The sequence below is a fragment of the Orcinus orca genome, chromosome 12, assembly GCF_937001465.1.
Source record: "Orcinus orca chromosome 12, mOrcOrc1.1, whole genome shotgun sequence".
Lineage (NCBI taxonomy): Eukaryota > Metazoa > Chordata > Mammalia > Artiodactyla > Delphinidae > Orcinus > Orcinus orca.
In genome coordinates this window covers 41,936,008-41,952,843 of record NC_064570.1, presented here as the reverse complement: position 1 = coordinate 41,952,843, position 16,836 = coordinate 41,936,008, and the positions used below count along the sequence as shown (strand labels likewise).

General features: G+C 40.1%; 1 protein-coding gene across 1 annotated transcript in view; it reads left to right on the top strand.

The window, feature by feature from the left end:
- SLC35F1 (solute carrier family 35 member F1) overlaps positions 1 to 16,836 on the top strand; it is a 422,996-nt gene that overhangs the window by 236,417 nt on the left and 169,743 nt on the right. Inside the window, exon 2 of the mRNA XM_004264677.3 lies at positions 11,270 to 11,445. Within this exon, the coding sequence (XP_004264725.1) occupies positions 11,270 to 11,445 (176 nt within the window). The remainder of the gene's footprint in view (positions 1 to 11,269; positions 11,446 to 16,836) is intronic.

The following is a 16,836-nucleotide window of genomic DNA, read 5'->3' as shown; positions in this document are numbered from 1 at the left end:
CTGTAGTCGGAAGTTTATATCAACTGTCTCATTTAGTCCTCATGACAGCCCTGAGAGATATGTATTTTTATCCCTATTTTATAGTTGAAGAAAATAGATGAGTCTCAGCTACTTACTGGCAGAGTCAAGATCCAAACCCAGATCTATCCATTTCAAAACATATTCTTTCTCTTTCTGACTGACTTCACTCTGTATGACAGACTCTAGGTCTATCCACCTCATTACAAATAGCTCAATTTCATTTCTTTCTATGGCTGAGTAGTATTCCATTGTATATATGTGTCACATCTTCTTTATCCATTCATCCGATGATGGACACTTAGGTTGTTTCCATCTCCGGGCTATTGTAAATAGAGCTGAAATGAACATTTTGGTACATGACTGTTTTTGAATTCTGGTTTTCTCAGGGTATATGCCCAGTAGTGGGATTGCTGGGTCATATGGTAGTTCTCTTTGTAGTTTTGTAAGGAACCTCCATACTGTTCTCCACAGTGGCTGTATCAATTTACATTCCCACCAACAGTGCAAGAGGGTTCCCTTTTCTCCACACCCTCTCCAGCATTTATTGTTTCTAGATTTCTTGATGATGGCCATTCTGACTGGTGTGAGATGATATCTCACTGTAGTTTTGATTTGCATTTCTCTAATGATTAGTGATGTTGAGCATTCTTTCATGTGTTTGTTGGCAGTCTGTATATCTTCTTTGGAGAAATGTCTTTTTAGGTCTTCTGCCAATTTTTGGATTGGGTTGTTTGTTTTCTTGTTATTGAGCTGCATGAGCTGCTTATAAATTTTGGAGATTAATCCTTTGTCAGTTGCTTCATTTGCAAATATTTTCTCCCATTCTGAGGGTTGTCTTTTGGTCTTGTTTATTATGGTTTCCTTTGCTGTGCAAAAGCTTTGAAGTTTCATTAGGTCCTATTTGTTTATTCTTGTTTTTATTTCCATTTCTCTAGGAGGTGGGTCAAATGCTAACACATATATATGGAATTTAAGAAAAAAAATGTCATGAAGAACCTAGGGGTAAGACAGGAATAAAGACACAGACCTACTAGAGAATGAACTTGAGGATATGGGGAGGGGGAAGGGTAAGCTGTGACAAAGCGAGAGAGTGGCATGGACATATATACACTACCAAATGTAAGATAGATAGCTAGTGGGAAGCAGCCGCATAGCACAGGGATATCGGCTCGGTGCTTTGTGACCGCCTGGAGGGGTGGGATGGGGAGGGTGGGAGGGAGGGAGACACAAGAGGGAAGAGATATGGGAAGATATGTATATGTATAACTGATTCACTTTGTTATAAAGCAGAAACTAACACACCATTGTAAAGCAATTATACTCCAATAAAGATGTAAAAAAAAACAACAACACACAAAAACCATATTCTTATTTTATGACACCATGGTGGATCTCTGGAGGAAGATGACAAAAGTTTTAACCTTACAAGCTAAGAATTAAAAACATACCTTTTAGGGGCTTCCCTGGTGGCGCAGTGGTTGAGAGTCCGCCTGCCGATGCAGGGGACACGGGTTCGTGCCCCGGTCCGGGAAGATCCCACATGCCGCGGAGCGGCTGGGCCCGTGAGCCATGGCGACTGAGTCTGCGCGTCCGGAGCCTGTGCTCCGCAACAGGAGAGGCCACAACAGTGAGAGGCCCGCGTACCGCAAAAAAACCCCAACCCCCCCCCCACCCAAAAAAAACCCATACCTTTTAAGTCAGTTGTCTCCAAAGTGAGAGTACACATCTCAGGGGAAAATACAAGTTGATCCCCTGGGATCCAGGAAGAAAATATTATCATTAGTTTATATGTGGGGAAAAAATGAAAACAATTAAGCTTGACTAATTTTTAACATATAAATTGACCCTGGTGCAATTTCTTAATTTGTAGATCAGATGGTTGTAACTTTATTTTTTAACTGCTGTGTAATTTTTTCTTTTCTTTATCTTTTTTCCTTACCTGTTTTATTCCTACCTCCCTTCTTTCTCTTTCTTTCTTTTTGGTAACAGCTTTACTGAGATATTATGTAATTCACATACCATACAATTCATCTATTTAAAGTGTAACATTCAATGCTTTTTAGAATATTAGTATTTAGTATTACAGATATGTGCAACTAACACCACAGTCATTTTAGAACATTTCATCACCTCGAAAAGAAACCCCCTACCCTTTAATTATCACCACCTGATCCCATCCCCTTAGCCCTCAGCAACAAGCTATCTACTTTCTGTCTCTGTAGATTTGCCAGTTCTGGACATGTCATATAAATGGAATCATGTAAACTGTGGTCTTTTGTCAGTGGTTTCTTTGGATGATTGACTCCTTTAAGGTGTATGAGATTCTTTGACAGAGGAGTGGCTGTCCTGCTGCCAGAGGGGGTTCATAGTAGCCAGTTTATGTGAGTGTCTGGTTAAAGGATTTAGCAATTGTATCATCTCAGTAACTAAGCTTCACAAAGAGGATTGTTGCCTTAAAAATGATTTCTACACAAAAGCTGAGTCAGAGGTAATACCACAATGTACCATAAATAAATAACCAAAAAAAGTGCTCAGCTGAAACTTCTCTTATTCTTAATCTGACCTTTCTCCATCAGCCATGTGGCAAAGTAAAACAAACACAGTGAAATCTAATCACATGTGACAAAAATATTAGCTACAATTTGTAATTGTCAATAAGACAATTTATAAGACAAAATATGCATTTACTTCTACTTTTATTAAGGGTGGACTTTGCTCTAAGTATACAGTGTGCCTTAAGATATTACCTGACGTATTGTTAGCAAGCAGTTAAAAAACTAAGCAACCATAACATAAAAATAACTTATGCAATTTGTGGGGGGAGGGAAGGGAGTTATGTTTAATGTCATACAACCCATCACTTTTTTAAAAATTCCGTTAAATATAATAATCATTGTTTTGCCTCAACTGGTATTTCTTATTTATTAAGAAATGATCAAAATCCTTATATCAATACTACTGGAGAAATTCCTCTTCTTATCACTGTAAACACAGCTATATTACACAAGAAAAACAAGATGGCAACATTCTGCAAATAATATTGAAAGATGCATAAAAAGCTATGCTGAAGATTTGAAGAAGCAAGTATTAAAAGCCTGCAGCTTTGCAATGCTGAGATGAAAGTACAGATGTATCTAGCATGCCTCCGTCAGAGGTGGATTTACCATGAAGCTAGTGGAGTTTCAGGGATGCCAGACTTGCACAGAGACATCTGGTTCTTCCCTCTTCCTCCTTATTGAAACTTTTCCCCCATAATACAAGCAGGATTTGGATCTGACTAATGGAATGAGCAGAGAAATTTGGGGATGTTGTGGCAGAAGCTTACTTTATTTCCCTTGCTCAGAAATTCCAAAGAACAGTTCTTACTGAATTAAAACACTACCCTACACTTTAGGGTCTTCTGCTTCTTACCTCTCTTTACCCATCTCTGCTATTATTATGATTCTCACTGGCCAGCCCAGTGATTCTGCGTGTCAGTCTCTGCTTCTGAGACAGCACAGCATTCTTTTTTCCTGGAATAATATGCCACCTTCAAAATACCAAATTAACTCTCTTCCATTATTTAAAACAAGCAAAACTGACTCAAAACTCTGTTCTCCGTGAAACCTTTCCATATTTGCTTTGCCCAATTTAAAAAATAAATTTATTGAGTATAGTTGATTTACAGCGTTGTGTTAGTTTCTGCTGTACAGCAAAACGAATCAATTATACATATACATGTATCCACTCTTTTTTTAGATTCTGTTCCCATATCAGTCATTACAGAGTATTGAGTAGAGTTCCTTGTGCTGTACAGTAGGTCCTTATTAGTTATCTATTTTATACATAGTAGTGTGTATATGTCAGATTGGGACTGACATATTCTTTGCCTAGTTTTAAAGACTGAAATTATCTCTGATAACTTCTAGCAATTTTATATAGACTTACTGGAGTACATGGGTATTTTTATGTTCTCTATGCAGGTACAGTAGCTTCACTTATTTAAGTTCCATGCCCCTCCACGCTTCTTGGAGGCAGGGACCAAGCATCCCTTCCTCATAACCTGTACCCAGCAGGCCTTGGCAAATGCTACTGAGTGATCTCTTTCTCTGCAGCTAATCCCCAAACCTGCAGAGTGTGTGCATAATAAATGAGTAAACATTGCTGCTAACTCAGCTACCAAACAGTTTAATCAAATACACAGAAGGAATAGACTTTAAGATCGAAGACACCAATCTCAAGAGTTAATGATTACACATCAGTGTCTTCTAAAAGTAAGTGAGAATTACAGAGTAGAAGGAAATTATCTTAGCTTGAGTTCCCCAGAAAGCACAGGCTTAAGTGCCGCTACTTTAGTTAGGACTGTAATCCCAGGGAGTAGGAGTGAGGAAGGGAAGGAGGGAGGGACAGTTCTGGGGCACTGAGTACCCAACAGAGAACCTTGTGAGGCAGGACCATCTTTAGAGAACCTGCAGAGGTGACTGCTTCTCGGGACAGTCTGTCAGGGGGAGGGCCAGGGGGAGAGGAAGAAGAAGAATCTATCTGTCTGCTTTAGTTTTCTATTGCTCAAGTGCAATAATTCCCCGGCACCTCCCAGTTGCTGATGAGTGGGCACCAACTGGGTCCCCACAAGGTCTGGCCTTCAGCATCAACCTGGAATCTCCAGGGTAGAAGGCACAAGGCGCACAGAATGGGCAGGGGGCCCAGGGCCACTGGGCGGGGCCCACACAGTTTTGATTGCAGTCTATTCACAGTCTGTCATGGCAGCCACCACTGGAGCTAGGATACCTTGGAGACAGTGAGACCAAGAAGATTTGAAGGGGAGCATAAGTATCTTACACACTCGTCAATTAAACTATCCTTACTTTACACGAAGGAATCCGAGCCCAAAGTTGGAGATGTGCAGGATCATGGAGCTTAATCAACGGAACTCAAGAGCCAGGGGCTTCTAACTCCCTATTGGTGCTTTCCATTGTTCTGTCCCACTTCTCTAGACAAACAACATCTAATATACATGCACATCTGTGACTCATCCTCTCACACTAGAGTTTCAAATGTCTCCTACACTTACTACCTCATGGACTCAGTGGAATATTGTTTACGAGGGCTTCCTTGTGACTTGCTTGGTTTCCTCTAAAAAACAAAAAGAAAAGAAACTGATACCACAGAACCAGAGAACAGGTTAAATTCCATGAATACAGAATCTGAGTCAAAGAAACTCCAATTAATGTAAAACCTCTGGAGGTGTGTATTTGCTTCTTGCCTAATAATCTCCTTACATAGAAGTCTAATTAATACTTAAGTGGAATAAAGCCTTTCAGCAAAGATCTTCAAGAAGCCAGTGTCCTAACTTCTGAAAACAGCAATCTCGTCAAAGAACATAGTAGAACACATTCTTCCCATATTCAAGTGGTACTGTGTTTAGTCAAGGCAGTATACGTGTTATTTATGTACGTACATCTGAATTCAGATGCTGATTCAGATCTGACATGATTTGCCTGAGAATAGTTAACAGAATGAAGATGTTTCTGCAGAAAGTTTGATGTGCTCTCCTTCAAGATGATGATGTAATTGTTTCGCTCTCATACCAAAGAATTACAAAGCAATATGATTATGTAACTCTATGCTGAAATTTTTCATACCTCTTTAAAAGAATGTATTCTTATAACTAAGGGAAGAAAATGAGATTCAACTTATGTTTTATATTAAATCTTATTATTTTGAATATCTACTTTGTAAAACACAAGTTTATTTACAAGATTCTAACGTCTATTTCTTTAACAGAACGGAGCTTTTGTGGTAATGGTTTATGTCGGTCTTTATGAATGCAAGCTCTATTATAACAGGTATTCAGCTTCCAGCAGCACTTTTTCCTGAGACTCATACATTTTTCATTGTCTAGTCATTCTGAATTTAAAGTGGATAGGATGTCCTTTTAAACACATAAACAAAGATGAAAATGTGTATCATAGTCTCTTCTCCATTTCTGCTGCTAAAATTATAGGAACTCTGTATCCTATGTTAGAATGCATCTGGTGTGCTATTCTGTAAACTACATGAATAGCCAACAGCTCCCAGTATAAAATTCCACCCGGCACCGTATTTAGCATCATTTTTGCAAGATAGCACCTTACCAGGCTTGTTCAGAAATGCACCAGAAAACAGTTTATTAATCTCAGTGTCTAACTGGCAGAAGGAATACAGTGAAAATGAGATTTTTTTGTCTTTCAGAGCTAGTAGTTTTTCAAGATAAGCTAAGCAGCTGTCTTTCAAACCTTCTGATCTTTTTCATTTGTAGATATTTTTTCACTTGTAAATTTGTTCATTCATTCATCCTGTATTTATTGAGCATTTATTTCCTTCCCATTCAGGAGTCCTCAAGGCACCAGGAATATAGAAATGACTAGAATACCTTCCCTTCTTTTCAGGAACTCATGAGTCATACAGTATGGTGAGCACAAGTAGAGATAGGAACATACAGAGAAGGACACTTAACTCAGCCTTAGCGAGCAAGGGGCGGCCAAGGGGAGGCTTCCTGGAGAAGATGGTACCTTAAGTTCATGAAGAATTAAGTGAAGGGACCACAGATCTGCTGTAGTGGTTAGTGTGGGAAAAAATTGTTAGGAGGGGTAAGGTGACAGTAAATGAACTGAAAAGCTCCATAGGCAGAGACAGTGGTAGGAAGACATTCTGAGGCACAGATCACCAAAAGGATTTGCTCTGTGCTAAAAAAGAACAAAGGAGAATCTGATGAGAGGAAGATGGTGGGGCAGTGGAGAGGAGTGGGAGGTGGAATCAGCCGAGTGTCAACATCTAGGTTTATTTATATTTTTATTTATTTTGCTTTGGTGATTCTAGTAACTTAGCTCAGATGTGCAGACTTGCAACAGCTCCAGTACTAGCTCCCTTCACTTGGAAAAGGACTGGTGAGCTAATCTGATAAAAGGTCCCTTCCATTCCTTCCTGTTTTACAAGTCATGTTTATTAGCGTGATGGACAAAACCATAATGTGCGTTTTCTATCAGATCATACCAGCAGCAGCTGAATGACACGGCCACTAATTAAAAGCAGAAATTGAATACAGCAGATTTGCTGTTTTGTTTGGATGAAGAAACAAGAATAAGCTTGTGTTGACCTCTGTTGAAAGGCACACATTACAGATGTCTTGGTGGAAGAGTTTTCATCAGTCAGTTGGGACGAATTGTTTTGTCTTCACCTTCCCCAGAATATTTCTGGAAACCAGCGACTTAGGTTTAGCACTGTGTTCTGTGCCCTCTGTGAGGGAAAAGAGTATTTTTTTGGCAGCATAATGATGGTGTAGCATAGTAATTAGGAAGTTGGGATTTGGAATCATATGACTTAGTTTCTATCCAAATCTTCCCCCTGCTGGCTCTGTGACCTTGGGCGGGCTGCTTACCTCTCTAAGCATCAGTTTACTTATCTAGCAAATGGAACCATAACAATATCTGCCTTGTAAAGTTATTATGAGGATTAAATAAGACAGAATGTATAAATCTAAGCCTAGGACTCGGCACATAGAAAGAACTTAATAAATATGAATTATTATTGCTGTTTCACCTTACCTGGGTCCATTCTGTAGTAAGTTACTTGGGAACTAAGCTCCAAAATCTTGGTTTAGTAGTTCCCCAGTGACAAAGACTATGTCTTATTCATCTTTGCATACATAGCGCCTGGCATGTGAAGGCTGTTTTATAGTATTCAACATATCGGCACATATACATCAGAAGTACTACAATTTTTTTTCTCTTATGTAAGCACTCTTGTCATTTTTTTGTGGCTTGATTTTGTTCAGGATATCGCCAAGGTTTCAAATACCATGGCTGTAACTTAAGCAGTTGTAGGAATTACCATGTCCTAGCAGTAGTCGTCGACCTTCCTTTCCCAAGGAGACACACTCCATACACAGCATCTCCAGTGGACATACTCAGCACCAGGACCCACTCTCTGGTATATGAGCTGTAACTCTCCCCGCTTCTCTTCCACTTAAGGATGTAAGTTATTATGCAAGTAAGAGTGACCCAATGAGAGGATAATCATGAATCCACTCTAAATTATTTTTAATCATTTTAAACATTATTATTTTAACTATTTTTATGTTATGTATGACTAGATCAAACTTCTTCAAAGGATTCTTGGAATTCTTTAAAATTCTTCAAAGTCAGCACCTTTATTTCTCACCACTTCTGTCCAATTAGTCACCACTAACTATCCCTTCTGTGAAATTCTCTGTTGCCTTTGTTTCCATGATACCAAGTGTTGCTCTGGTACTGACCACCAGAAGTGGTCTTTCAAAGGCTGGCAGTGACTACAAATCATCTTTTGTCAGTCCTCATTCTTCATGCCCTCTAAGCAACATTCAATATTACAACTGTTCCCTCCACGAAAGTCTCTGTTCCCTTGGTTTCCTTGACATAAAGAACTATCTTGGTCTTCCCCTTAGCCTTCAAACCACTTCTGACTCCAATGATGTGCCTCTTCTTTCATCCCTAACCCCAGTCTGGGGATTCTCCAAAGACTTCCTAGGCCTTCTTATTTTATTTCCTCTTCTTCCTTCCATGTTGTTAGCATCCGTTTCCAGTACTTTAGCCGCCACTCTTATATGTAAAAGTTCCACATATTTTTCTCCTGGTTGACCTCCCTATCCAACTCTGATCCCATGATTCTAATACTGTTGGATCATTTGGAAGTTCATTTGGCAGCTCAAATTCAATATACCAAAAATGTTTGTTATCTTTACACTAAAACCAACTCCTTATCGTGGTTTTTGTTAGTGGATATCACATTTCTCTTAGGCTGGCTTAAAAACCTTTGAGTTAAATCTGGTACTTCTCTTTACTTCTGCTTTTCTTTCTTCTTTTTTTGAAATCATCCTTTCATTTCAACAAAACTGTTCAGTGTTGCCTAGGTCTACCTCTGCACTGTCTTGAAGCTCTCCATTTTCTACTTCCTCTGAATGGTACTGCCCAGCTGTAAATATAGTGAAGAACATTATACCAGCATCACAGTAAAAACAATAATTATAGTATAATGATATAGAAGTAAAGGAGATATATCCCAGGGAAGAGAGGGCAGAGAAGACTTTTTAAAGGGGGTAACATAACGTGTGAGCCAAATCTTGAAAGATGAATAAGAGTCAGACTGACACGTCAGGATGAACATTCTGGAAAAAATAACATGTGAAAAGGAATGCCAACAAAGAAGACCACGACTCATTGTTGAAGTGCAAGTAGCTCTGTAGGTCTGGAGCTCTGGCTTCATGGGGGCATAAAGTGGGGAAGCAGGAGGCAGAGCTTTGCGGTAGTAGGAGTGGAGGGAGGGTATTGAGGGCCTTGTTTCAGTATCTGCTACTGCATAACAAACTACCCCAAACTTCATGCCCTAAAACAACACAACCAATGATTATTTCTCACAGTTCTCCAACTGGGCAGCAATCACTGGGGATGGCTCATCTCTGCTCCACATGACTCAGGTTGGCGCTGCTCCACTGGGGCGAGAGGATCCACAATCCTCACTCACATGTCTGGTACTTCAGCTGAGGTGGCAGTGGTTGGCTGGGTCTCCCTTCTTCTTTTCACACAGCCTCTCAGTATTCGGTAGTCTAGCTCTGGTTCTTTACATGGAAGCTGTGTCCTAAGAGGGCAGAAAATGGAAGCCGCAGAGCTTCTTAAGGTTTAGGACCAGAAGTCACATGACATCTCCCCCTACCTTCTGTTGGTCAAAGCAAGTCACAAGACCAGCTCAGCTTCTGGAAAAGGAAAATAGACCCCACCTCCCTTTGGGAGAAGCAGCATGAATATAGAGGGATGTGAGGAAATGTTGGCAGACATCTTTGTAGATGGTGTAACATAGGCCTTATAGATCACTGCATTCTGTAGGGTACCATCTATAGGGTATCATCTATAGGGTAGGATTTTAAGCAACAGACTGACATTTTAAACTTACATGTTTAAAAATATCGCTTTGACTCCTTTGACACCTTTATGAAGATTGAATTGAAGGGTCAGGGCCAGTGCCTGGAAACAGAGCAATCTACCCATCTACCAAGGCAGCCTCTGCCAATATGTTACAGGCTAACCTCTGCAGAGTCTTTTTCATAGGTCCACATGCATTGCCACAATTTGTCCTCCTCGTGGAAGCAAATGGAATGAGTGATGGATGCCTTTTTTAAAAAGAAGGATACCACCAAGGTGTCCACCCAGAACCCTGCCCAGGGGTCCAGTGCCCCTTCCAGAAAGATGGATTCACATCTGCCATGGGGGAGGGAATATGCAGTGCTGCAGATGCTCTGCCTAATGCTCTTCTGTTTAGAAATACTACTCTTTGCTTATTTTATGTTCATTTTTCTTTAAATAAATAAATCAGGAAAGTCAGATGAGACTCCTGGGGAGAGCAGAAGTCTGCTTTCCAGAAGCCAGGGGCTTGTCCTGTGTCAGAGCATACAGGTGGATGTGACCATAAAGCCCACATGGGCGTTTTATTTCTATGCAAAGTGAACCGTTTGACTCTTGCCTGTAATCTCCACTACAGTGGTCTGTAGGGTCAGTGCCTATAAAAAAAGCCATAGAAAATATTCACAGAATTTGAAATGTCTTATTGTACCCCCTCAGTCACTAAATTTCCTTCGTGAATGAGAGTTTTAATGTGTCAGCAACTGCGACTTGAGCAGAGGAGAGCAGAGACTAGTGCTTATTAGTGCTTGTTAGAGCAAACTGTTCAATATCTGGGAATGGAGAGGAGATAGTCCTTTTAGATTATCAGGGGTTTGTATGGCCCCTTTACCTAAGTTTTCCTAAGGCCAAGATTTTGGTCTATGAAGAAAAAAGTCTCTGTTTTTTGGTACAAGAACCTGAGGACAAGGTTGGAATATGGTCCTGCTTCGTCAGTGTTCAGGTTCTCTCTCAGGTTTCTGAACATTTGTTCATGCCGTGGTGGCATCAGGATGATGTTAATTCCCCCCCAGAGCTCCGGGGCTCAGTAGGTAGAAGCCAGGATCACTTGGAGAGATTTGGTCTCAAATCTCAGCTTTGCCACTTCCTAGTTATGCGACTGTAAGAAAATTCCTTAACCCCTCTAAACTTTGGTTTCTTCCTCTGCAAAACCCCAGTGAGGTAGCATTGCTATGATGGATTAAAAGAAATACTGATTATTGCACTTAGCCTAGTGAATGGCACAAGTGCTCAGTAAATTTTAAGTGATTGTTCTAATGGACTTAATGCTGATCTTTGCTATGTTTCTCTTTATTTCTCAGGGAGATGTTAATCTCTGTGGCTCTAGGCCAGGTGTTATCCCTCCTTATTTGTGGAATTAGCTTGACCAGCAAGTACCTGTCAGAAGATTTCCATGCCAATACACCAGTCTTCCAGAGTTTCCTCAATTACATCCTCCTCTTCTTGGTCTATACCACCACACTAGCTGTCAGACAAGGTAAGCATGCAAAATCCCGAGAATATAGCTTCGTTTCTCTTTCAGCAACATCTACAAGAGTGATGAGCGATGATCAGATTAACTTTTTTCACTTACAGCGTCATAAGACAATTCAAAACCCCAAATCTCACTTTTCTATTTTGCAATAATACAGCAAACAAAATGAGTGAGTAAATCACAAAGAAGCATAAATTGTGTGAATTCAGCAGGAAGTAGGAAATGCATGTATAGGCAGAAATGTACAATTGCTTATATTTGAATTCCTGTTAGCATTCCTTGTACCCCTCAGTAAATCTAAATAGACTGCTTCGCTGGAACCTGGAACAGGCCTGATGAAGCTGTCTTAATAAATGCTAGCCCTTAGAAATTCAAGGGGATTACAGACAAATATATGTTCTTGGGAAAGTGTCACGAGAAAGATAAAAATAGTAAACACAAACAACTCTAGTAATAACAAAGGGGAAAAGAAAGAAAAGAAAGCTACCACAAATGGCCATGTGAGATGTTCTGTCTAAACTTAAAAGAGCCAAAAAAATGAAACAAGTCCTCCAAGAGTCAGTGCAAGAAAAACTTATTCAAGGGCAATTGCAGTTGAAATCCTTGGGGTATATCTCTGGAGGATATACTTCAGAGACTTATGATTATACCTATGGCCCAGAAATAGCCAATAATAATCCCCCAGTATCAGCTGTCGACTGTAAAATATGCACTGAAAAGTAGCCATTAATAGGTTTGAAGACAATTATATACCATAATAATGAATAAAGATATGTGTATAGCCGTATACATCAATCCTAAGAGTCATACTCTTTAGAAACTTTGCTAATAAGCGTATATCAGCATTGAATTTGTATATTTCCTTATTTGGATTGTCCTTCAGAGTCATATTGCTTAATTAAAATGATTTGGCCAGGACTAGATTTCATCTTAGAGGGAGAGTAAAAATGAACAAGTTAGGACTGAATTCTAGTTTAACTTGGGATTTGTTTAAAGTATTGGAAAAGCTAATTTCATTTACTTCTCAAATATTGGTGTTATTGGTGTTTGTTTTTAAAATTTAACATCGGTAGGCATAATTAATTTAAGAGTAACATTTCAAATAAAACCTCAGGCTACAGAAGTTATAGACATTGAGTCTCAGCTATATTTCCTCAGTAGGATTTGGAAGCTAATGATTTTGAATGCTACAAATGCATTATCTAAACAGTTATACCCACAATTTCACCATTGGTGCCTCAATCCAGGAAAGAACTCCAGAAAATGAGGAAATTGGGGAGGCATATAATTAGAAATTTACTTATGAGAGACTGTTAACATGAGGAATGTATAGTTTGGTCGTTCAAGAAGAGAGAGCTATGCAGTTTGACTTAAAAATCACTTGATGAAAGCTTGAATAATAGTTTAGAATTATTAAAGAATAGAATGATTTTAGCCCAGAACAAGGATTATAATTAAGGATAGTAAGATTAAATGAAGAGCAATTTTGCAACACTCTAATATAACCAAAAACATCACACGAAAGTGGTGAATTTACGTTCTGTAGAGATTTTTAGAACCAAACAGTCTAGACTACAAGATGGTGAACTACAACTAGTCTTTGGGTTCTTGTCAGTCTTACTTTCCAGGAGCCCAGAGATTCAGCAAAAACTCTCATCAGGGAAAAAAATAAAATCAAGCCATTCTAAGAAACAGAGAATAATTTCACAGTTACAGGTAGAGACAGAAAAGCTTAAAAAACTAAATGTAGAAAAAGACCCAAAGTTAATAATAATACCTTCTGTTGAGGCTTTATAATGTGCCAGCTACTACATATGTGAATTACCTCTTTTATTCCTTCAATCCAAGGAAATAAGAATTATTATCCAAAATTTTATAAATAGGAGATCGGAGACTCCCCCAGCATCAGGAACCTGCTCCAGGCTACAGAACTAGGGAGAGTAGGGGCCCCTCCCAGGCTAGGGCTGGGTGCCTTCATGGCCCACTGTGCCCACCCATGTGCGGTCCCGGGAGGAAGGAAGAGGGAAGGGAGACAGGTTGGAGCAAAAGGAGGATTTTTCCCTTTGAATTTCAAAACCCTGGATAAGAAACCAGCCCTGGGGGCAAAGTCTAGTGAGGCACAGCACTGATGTCAGGAGGATGTGACTGTAAACGGTGCTGGGAGAGGATGGCGAGGGTGGGCAGGGCAGAGGCATGACTGGAAAGAGGCCAAGGACCAGAAGCAGCAAGGAATTCAGAGGCTCTTTGGAAGCAAAAGACTGAAGAGGACCTCAGAAAATTCCGACTGTCATTGCAGTTGGTGCTGGAGAGAACCAGTTTCTAAAATGCCCTATCCAGAGATTTCTGCATTGCCTCAGATTATCACTAAATATGCTGGCGTGTGTTTATTTGGGTGTTTACTCAGAATGTTTGTTTGTTTTAAGCTTCATCTTTAGAAGTTTTAATAGGCTGGCATTAAGCTAACATCTGGAAATCAACATAGTAATTACATTAATTTTGTATAGGCTGATTCTGTGCCGTGTTCTAGAGACATAATAATCTCCTTCCTCATGCACCTCAAGATTTGAGAGGGAATGAACAGAGCAAAGAGGAGAGGATGGAAAGTGTGATGTGTGTGAGGAAAGTGCTGTCATGGCCACATTTTCTCCTCCCTTCCAGGTACTTCCTAAGTACTCTGCTAAGTACTCTGCCGGGAGTGCTGCAGGTCAGGATTGAGCAAGATGCCAGCCTTCCCAATTCTTCCAGCACAGATGTCACTGGCCCCACAAGGCCACCATATTCATTTGATACCACCTTAGGCCACACAACAGCAATAAGTTAGACTCAGGAATTAACAATCTTTCTTTATCGTTTTAATTATAAAATGTATGATTGTCACATGTAAACATATTGTGATAAATGCAAGAAGCCTTTCAAGAGCATTAAGGGTGATGTTATTACAAAAGCCTTGTGGAAATTTGACTTCAGAGTTGAAGTGAATTCTCCTCACCAAATTTGCACTGAACCAATGATCAAAGACTCTGAAGCAACAGAATGCAGTATAAGTTTCAGTGTAACGCCAGTTCAAACTGGAGTTTTGAATTTGTCCCTGATTATTAATTGGTTCCTACAAAAATTTGTAGAAAACCAAAAATTGATTCCTACAAAGACCATCCTCCTTAAAAAAAAAAGTATACTGTAGAACGAGTTTTAAGGCTAGCCCTTCATGATTGGAGCTAGGTTTTTTTATTCCAGATGGTTCTAAAATTTTTAAAAATCTTGCTGTTTCTCCTAAAGAGCTTCTTTAATACAACTCTGTAGAAAAAAATATACTTCAAAAAAGTAGTTCCAGTGACAATGTATCACATTTGAGAATTCAGATAAAATTTAGATAGCTGTTACTTGGTTAGTTGTAACCACTTTGGGGAAATTACTCAGACAATGTGGTGAAGTGGTTAAGAATCCGCCTGCCAATGCAGGAGACACGGATTTGAACCTTGGTCCAGGAATATCCCACATGCCGTGGAGCAACTAAGCCCGTGTGCCACAAATACTGAGCCTGCGCTCTAGAGCCTGTGCACCACAACTACTGAGCCCGCGTGCCACAACTACTGAAGCCTGCGTGCCTAGAACCCATGCTCTGCAACAAGAGAAGCCATCGCAAGGAGAAGCCGACACACCACAACGAAGAGTAGCCCCCGCTTGCTGCAACTAGAGAAAGCCCGCGTGCAGCAACGAAGACCCAACACAGCCAGGGGGGGAAAAATACACACACACACACACACACACACACACACACGCGCGCACACACACACACACACACACACACACACACACACACACACACCCATTGAAATAATGCCTGAAATCCAAACTCACGCTATATGTACAAAGTAGGGTTTCAGGAATTGTAAAGAAAAACGTAGTCCTCCCCTTGTGTTTCTCCTTTACTCTTACTCTACCACCACACCACAGTACTTCTGACACCAGATGTGTGGGGCTTTTCCCACACCATGCAATTCTGTGACACCAGCTGGGTGTCTTACAGTATAACTCAGTTCTGACAGTTCTATCTGGAGATGGATAGAAGTTATTACCTGTGCTTCTGACCTACCTGCTATAGATCAGAGGTTCCCACAAACCCTCCTTGGGTTTGGTTAATTTTTTTGAGCGTCTCACAGGACTCAGGAAAGCAGTTTACTTACTGTTTACCAGTTTATTACAAAAGGATGTGATAAAGGATATAGATGTATGCTCAGATGGAAGAGGTGAGTAGGGCAAGCTGTGTGGAAAGGGTCGTGGAGCCCCCAGGCCCTCTCTGGGCACAGTACTCTTAGCATCTCCATGTCACGTGTTCACCAACCCTAGAGCTCTCCAAACCTCATGCTTTTGGAATTTTTACGGAGGCTTCATTAGGTAGGCGTGATCATTAGCTTCATTTCCAGCCCCTCTCCTCTCTCTGGAAAATGGGAAGGCGGGGCTGAAAGTTCCAGGCTTCTAATCATAGCTTGGTGTTTCTGGTGACCAGCCCCATCCAGGAGCGCACCAAGAGTCACCTCATTAGAAACAAAAGAAATTCCTATCTCTCTGGAAATTGTAAGGGATTTAGGAGCTCTGTGTCAGGAACTAGGGTCAAAGACCGAATATTAGAACCAAATATGCTCCTAGCGTTCTTCTCACTTAGGAAATTACAAGTGTTTTAGGAGCTCTGAGCCAGGAACTGGGGACAGAGAACGATACATATATATTTCTATTATCTCACAGGTATATGACTAAGAAAGTATAGTGAAGCTTCCCAAAACTTACAGATTTGCCTGGGAAGCCTCTTCCTCATGCCTACTTTTTTCTTAAAATTCCATGTAATACTAGCTGAAATCAGGAAGCAGAGAAGCACAAAAAGCAAAGACTGTGAACAACTAAAGACCACTCAGTTCTTGCATTTGGATGTAGAAGCAAGAAATGTGACAGGCTTTTAAAACAAAGGTGAAATAGGATATATTTCTTATCAAGAAAAATGATGTCATCAAACTTTTTGCCCATAAGCTTCTTTTATCAATTATTACAAGAATCCTGCTGCTTCCCAGAACTACTTTCAGCAGTTCTTAAATAATAGATGTCCGTGGTTCTTTTTATGGCAGTTTTTAACTTCTGAATATATATAAACCACACAATTTTTAAATAATAATTTCTTCTTCCTTTTCTCCTGCCAGTTTTTCTCAGTTCTTGCCTCTCCAATTTCTTTTTGTTTTCCTTATCAACAAGTTGCTCAGCGATGGGGAAGGTAAAGATTGTGGAGCAAAACCAGGATGCTGAGAGTGAAAAGAAAACACTTTCGTTCCTTGTTTTCTTCCTCAAGTCATGATGGCGGGGAAAGAATGGGTATCAGTAATGAACGCATGGATAGAATCAGAAGTG